The 7,061-nt window shown below is 50.5% G+C and overlaps 1 protein-coding gene across 1 annotated transcript; it reads right to left on the bottom strand.

Annotated features, from left to right (window-relative positions):
* Positions 1 to 2,968: 2,968 nt before the first annotated feature.
* Positions 2,969 to 6,627, bottom strand: LOC124706828 (dual specificity protein kinase shkB-like). The gene is made up of 3 exons (XM_047238497.1): positions 5,286 to 6,627; positions 3,565 to 4,020; positions 2,969 to 3,351 (listed from the first exon to the last, which is right to left on the bottom strand). Exons 1-3 carry the CDS (start codon positions 6,384 to 6,386, stop codon positions 3,079 to 3,081), a joined length of 1,830 nt encoding a protein of 609 aa, XP_047094453.1. The 5' UTR covers positions 6,387 to 6,627; the 3' UTR covers positions 2,969 to 3,078.
* Positions 6,628 to 7,061: the final 434 nt, after the last annotated feature.

Raw genomic sequence — 7,061 nt, 5'->3', positions numbered from 1 at the left:
CCCTGCCACTGACGCACGGGTCCACGTAAGTTTCGGCGGACACTCGGCGCGACCGTGGAGCGCCCGCGGAAGCGCAAACCTGGTGCATATTTGGGCCAGGTTTGCATCGCCGCGGACGGGCCGGTCACTTTGCGTCGCCCTGCTGGAGGAGGACCCAGACGCATTTTCGGTCACGGCGCGGAGGCTCACCCCATTGGAGATGCCCTTACAAACCAAGATAGAAGCCAGAGAGGACTACCAGTGCAAAAAGCACAAACTTTTCAAACTAAAAAAGCTTTCTGACGAGAAAAACAAACAGTGCAAACCTTAAAGGCAAAAACATTTAAGGAACCTTCCGTGTATAGAACAAAAGCATTTCTCATAGTTGCGAAAATGCATCGTTGTTAGGAATATGGCACTGACCGTACATGTTCCATATTCCTACTGTTTTTGCAGCTCACTAAAATGTTGGTAATGTGGTTTTTATCGAAGGCCCATTGCAATATGTTTCAGTTAGTTCTACCCATTGCATTTCTTTAATGAAACATGACAGGATGGAAACTGTCAAGCATAAGGAAATCACCCACTAGCCATGCTCAAGGGTGCATTACAATTGTTATATAGCGGTTCAACACCTAGGGGATACATGGGAAAGAGCAAATGTATAAAGAGGGATCATCCCAGGATGAGTTCAACGAGGGGTCTCGGTCCAGACTTGATCATTCTTCTTACTACCCTTTTATCCTTGTCGCTCCAGCACCCGCATTCTTGCTGCATGTCCCAATCCCAGAGTCCATTGTATCGGACATGGCTATCTTTGAGCAGAACAAGGCGTTGCAAGGCGGTGCACGCGCTCACGAGATACTTGAGAAACTCCATGTGGCGCTGCTGCGTGAATCCAATCATGATCAGCTCCTTCATGTTAGGGTGGCAGTGCGCCAGGTCCTCCCGTGTCCACATTATCCCGTGTGCCTCTGGCTCTATCTCCGAGTGAGCCACATGGATGTGTAGGACCTCGAGCGATGGCGCGGCCATCAGGATAGTACGAGGCCATGAGACGTCCCAGTTGGAAGGCAGGTCGGCGACAAGGAGCCTCTTCAGCGCGAGCAATGGCCTGTCCAGACACTCGGCCTGAACCCACCTCCTGGGTCCGGTGAACCGGATGACGAGGTTCTCCATGGTCGATGGGGACGTCCCAAGGAACTGCTCGAGCTCAGTGTGCGGCGGCGGCGAATCTACAAATTCCTGCTCTACGAAGAAGGTGAGGTTGGTGTGCGTGAGGCACGGGACGGAGCCGAACACGAGCTCCACGGTGTCGGTTAGGCACGCCAGGCGGGCGAGCATCGGGAGGTTGCGCAGCTCGATCACCAGGAAGGAGCACGCCTCCACGACGAGCTCTCTGATCTCTGAGCACGGGGCGTCCACCACCAGCCAGTCCTCCAGGCAGCCGCAGAACGTGAGGTGCAGCACCTGCAGCCGCGTGCACTGGCTGAACACCCTCTCGTACACGTCGACGGGCGTGGAAGCGGCCATGTCTTGCAAAACCAGCGTGGTGAGCGCGTCGTAGCGCTGCAGCTGCGGCGGCACCATGCAGTTGCCCAGCGTCAGGCTGCGCACGCGCGACCTGTGTCCGTCCTCCTTGAGGCGCAGGGTGTAGGCCGGCGGCGCGTCTTCATCGCAGGTGTAGGCTGGCCTCACAACGACCTCCACTTCTTCCACTCCCCATGCCCCGACCGCGGTGGCGATCAGCCGGTCCACGACGCCAACGTCGCGCGCCTCGAAAAACTCGAGACGGAGGGTCTTGGCGCTCCGGTGCGCGCGGCCACCGTCCGCTTCCAAGAAGCCAGTGATGCCGTCGACGAACGCCTTCATGGTACCGAGCTCGCAGCTCGCCACCAGGCCGTCGAGCATCCTGCCGACATGCTCGTCGCGCGGCAGGTTGCGCGCGCGGAGTGCGACGGTCCGTTCGTACTCCGGCGCGAGTACGTCGCGCACCCTGAAGTCGAACGCCGGGAGCTCGCGCGGGATGCGCGCCCAGCGCCTGGCGAGGACGGCGGTCGAGAGCGCGGCGCGGGTGCCCAGCTTGCTCAGTATGAGGCGGATCAGCTCTTCCGGCAGCGCGCTGAGGCGGTCCGCCTCTTCGCCGGCCGTGCGTGGGCGCACGCGACGCAACGTCGGCATGGCAGCAGACTTGATCGATGGAGTCGATTTTTTGTTCAGGTAAAGCGAGAGGAGGTGTTAATATAGGCAGCAGGGTCCAAGCTGCAGTTCGATTCGGACATGAACAAAGGTCGGTGTGTGATCGGATTTGACTCCCGATTCCCCAAGGCAACGTTCAGTGTTGCAGTCCGAGAGTGCTTAATTTAGACGCGTTTGACAACCCAAATTAATGTGTATATCATGTTTCGACGTGTTTGACGACCCACACTCGTGTGTTCCGATCCACATACTTTGTAGCTTGTGCCTTGATTCTCATTTGCAATTTAGCCTGCTCAGATTTGTTCAAAAGCAAGCCCAAGTAGATTACATAGAAGATGACAAGTCCAATTTTCCAAGGGGCAATCTGTGGCGTTTCAAACAAAATTTGAACACATCCAATATGCCTGCACAAATACATCCAATATGCCTGCACAAATACATCCAATATGCCTGCACAAAATTTGAACACATCCGATATGTATTTCGCCTAGTTTTTCCTTTACATTATTGGTTACAGACTCTTTGAACAGCTGTGTGCATCCTGGTTATGCAGAGGCTGGATGTAATTGCTTTCCAAAAGTAATAAAGCATCCTTTATCGAAAAAAATGCCTGCACAAATACATCCGATACTTGACACAGCCAGCATCTACAGTTTAGGGCTCACATTGCTTCCGAGTTCAAATTTTAGCTGATGTCACATAGCCAAGGTTTTTGTACGTTCTTTTGAGATAAATCAATTTTTTTCCTAAACATAGACAAAATGCGGACAAATATTTATTGTGTTCTGTGAATAAAATGCGTCTTCTGTAGTTTCGTGTTTATATACATAGAAAAATTGATTTTTCAGAGTTGTGATCTATCACAGAACACATTTCGGGGGAGAAGTGAAGGACACATAATTACAGTAGCTTTGGCGGTGGAGTCCCTGAGAAATCTGGCTGGCTATATGAGAGCTTTTGGATCCAGTTCGCAAGCCTGTTCTTGTTTTGGTCCTGAGCTTCCTGGAGGATCTTGTCAAGTGTTCCATCTCTATCAAGAACCTTCTTGAGATTTTCAAGCGTTTTAACTATTTGGCTAAACTCAGGCCTCTTGTCTGGTTGAACGGACCAGCATTGCTCCATCAATTGTTGTACTGGTGTCGGGCAGTTCGAAGGAACAACTGGTCTCAAGTTCTGAAATGGGAAATTATGCGTGTCAATTTAATTAGCAAACAGTTCACTGCCCGTAAGGAAAGCACAGGTATATATACTAACTAAAAGTTAGGCATCAGTTCATGTCCAAATTGGCAAAATGTGTAATTCTCGAGAAAAAATCTTCACTAGAAACGAAAGCAAATTGCGAAGTCCTGGATTACTAAAGATAAGGAACTAACAAGTGCCAAATACCTTATTAACAACCGCGAAAGCTGCTTGGAGCGGGGTCATCTCTTCATAAGGCATTGAACCACTAACCAATTCCCACAAGACAAGGCCAAAACTATAAACATCAACTTTCCGACAATACGGCTTCCGCTTACACATTTCCGGCGCCATCCATCTATATGTACCTGGGTCATCTTCCAATGTATTGCAGTATACGTCTTCAAAAGCTACTCCAAAATCAACAACCTTTGCGCAACAGTCTCCATCAAATAGAATGTTCTCAGGTTTCACATCACGGTGGATTACTCCTTGCGAATGAACATATTCCAAGCCATATGCAATGTCCAAGGCAATGGAGATAATCTTCTCCAGCGGAAGTTGTTTGCACTCCTGCTTGCGCAAAAAAGACCTCAAAGAGCCTCCAGACAGGAACTCGGTGATGACACAAAAGACAGGCGGACAGCTACATGCTCCAACCAGCTAAACAAAATATTGAGAATGGATTAGAAAAGAATCGTTGTTACTGTCTAAGATGATATCTAGAGAACCAACATAATGAAATATTGCTACAGCATGATTATATTGACTTTATTCCGTTAAATCAGATGATATCTAGAGAAACAATGCTGTCCAGAAAAATACAAAGAAACAGTGGCAAGATACAGCTGTGGCATATTAATTAATCGTCCCACTGCTGCATACAACTATTAACATTGAACCAACATTGAGAATGGATTAAAAATAGAACTTTGTTACACTAATATATGATAGCTGGAGAACCAACATGATGAATGTTTTTACAGTATGATGATATAGCCTTTACTACGTTAATCAGATGATATCTAAAGAAACAACGCTGTTTCAAAAATATAAGAAACAGTGTCGTTCAAAAATGTAAGAAACAATGTTATAATTATAACACTGGTGAGGGTATTCTAATACCAAGCCAATAAATTTGCATTTTCTTATTATTTTTGTGAAATAAATCCAACGGTACATGCTGATTAATCATTCCACCGCCATGCGATTTTGACAACTATAACAACATGGATTAAGTGGATGGGTTCAGGAGTAGTTAGATAATCATTTCAAAGTCAAACATATGGATTAGTATACTAATAATCTTGTGTGCATGTCATATCCAGGGGATTTTTTTTCATCTTTTTAGTGGCAGGGGAAGATACTTGGCATTGCAGTTAGCATATTCCTCGAATATGTCTTTTGATGAAAATACCCTGGACCTACTAGCAGAAGGGCCATGCTTGCAGAAAAACGAGAAATACATGATGTTGACAACTATGACAGCATTGACTAAACTCATGGGTACGGGAATAGTCAGATAGTTATGTCAAAGCTAAACACATTGACTAGTATATTAGTTGTGTACTTGCCATCTCCAGGGGAATATATTTCTTCTTTTAGACTTATAGTGGCAGGGGGGACTATACTTGTAATTGCAGTGAGCATATTCCTTGTATATGTGTTTAGGGGGGAATACCCTGAATCTACTGCAGCAGAATCGTGCTTGCGGAAAAACAACAAATATGGAAGGGTGAAGTTAAGGCTCATGATGTTGCTACACATTTGGGTAATGTCCCAAAGGACGATGTGCCTGTTAATTACGAATACATGGAAAGATAAAACACAATTGGATGGTTATCTAAGCAAGAAACAAATGCTAACTCATTCGCAGTAAATGGCTAGAGAGCACCAGAAGAAAACTATATGGAAATGAGTGCAGATACCTTAATGACATTACGGTGATTGAGCCGAGCCAGAATGGTGACTTCGACAGTGAACTGCTTCTTGAGGCGAGCGGTCAATTCCTCATCTTCATCATCATCAGGCAGCCTGATAAACTTGACCGCAACAGGCTCCTCCTTGTAGATTCCGTGGAACAAACGGCTATAAGCCCCTGCCGCAAACTTATGGCCGATGAGCAGCTGCGAGCGGTCGACCGTCCACTTCTCAAGTATCTCTAACGCAGCAACCTTAGCCACCCTGGCATCGGAGTTCCTCGGCCAGGAGGAGGCCCTCTTGGTGACCAGCTTGCCTGCCACCCTCGTGGAGGAGAAGGCGAAAGGCGGGCTATCATCGAGGAACCGCGCGGAGCTAGACTTCCTGGGCCGCTGCGGGGAGGAGAACCTCTTGCTGGCGGCTTTGGCCTCCCTGAAGACGTCGGAGATGACGCGCGTCGGGATAGGCGACTTGGACCTCTTCTTGGGCTTCGTCGATCCGTCTCCGGCGACCCTGAGAGACACACTGCGTGCATCCGGATTGCCGGATAGCGTCGCGTCGTTCGCAGAGAAAGGAGATGGGCTAGAGCACACCCTCTGCAGCCTCAGGCTCTGCTCCTCGGAGTGGAAGGAGAACTCGATCGTGTCCGGGCTCCCATGGCTCTTGGGACTCTGAACAACATGCCGCGGAGGGATGTGCAGGGGCTCGACGCCTAGGATGGTTCCCTTGTGTCCCACCTCCCCACCTTGCTTCATCGCTGGCGCTTCTTTCAGCAGACCATCGCTAATAGCAGCATGCTGCTGCTTGAGCTGACCAACTGAAGACGCAGCGGCGAGCGAAGAAGCTGCTGCTGCCGGCTTCGCCCTCGGGATGGACGGCCTGGTCGGCGAGGCCGGGACGGCGGCTTTGGCCCTGGGCTGCTGCAGGCTCCGCGCGGGAGCCCTGAGCTCCGAGTAGTCGAACCCTGCCTGCTGCTGCTGCTTTGGGTCGGTGGCGCGGCGGCGGTAGAACTGCTCGTCGAAGGAGAGCCTGCCGGAGATGGAGCTGGACCTGACGACGGAGTGCGTGAACCTGGTGCGGCGCACCCACGAGTACTCGTCGTCGTCCATCCCCTCGCCTCCCTCCGCAGAAACACAGATCCGTGTACACAGAAGGCCCGGCAACAAGGAGCTGGATCAGAGAGGACTGAGATTGAGAACCTGGCGTCAGAACAGGATCCGCATTTGACGACGATCCCTCCCCGCGGGAGTCGGGACCCCCGAACGGCTGCCCGGCTGCGCTCCGCTTTGCCGCGCCATTCCGGCCAGATTCAGTCGCCCTCCTCCGCCGCCTTGAACCTGAGTCAATCTGCTGGAAATAAAAACGCACGGGAATGATGATCAGATGGGCACAACCAAACTTTTAAAATCGTTTCGCGTTAAGAACCTACCACCGGATTGCCAGAATCTACCGACCAAGCAAGAAAAGGCGGGCAAATCGGTGGGAGCCAAGCCGCCGGTTCGGGAATGGAAAAGGCAGTGGCCAAACATTGGGCCGTACATGTCTCGGCTAATGGGGAGGGAGGGCGCGGCCGGCGGAGACCGCCGCACCGAACGGGAAAGCGAGGGGCGTCGCGTCGCCCGCAAGCAGACGCCAGTAGACGGTAGTATTGTTATCTTTCTTGTGGATTCCGCCGGGATTCGAAGCTCGTTCGTCCCGAGCAAAGCAGCTACGATGACGGTAGACTGACGGCACGAAAAGGAGAACCGCATCGGAATCAAACCGAATCGAATCTAAACGGGAAA

This window comes from Lolium rigidum, chromosome 4, assembly GCF_022539505.1.
Source record: "Lolium rigidum isolate FL_2022 chromosome 4, APGP_CSIRO_Lrig_0.1, whole genome shotgun sequence".
Classification (NCBI taxonomy): Eukaryota; Viridiplantae; Streptophyta; class Magnoliopsida; order Poales; family Poaceae; genus Lolium; species Lolium rigidum.
Note: the sequence above shows the minus strand (reverse complement) of the source record. Positions and strands in the feature narration are given on the sequence as shown.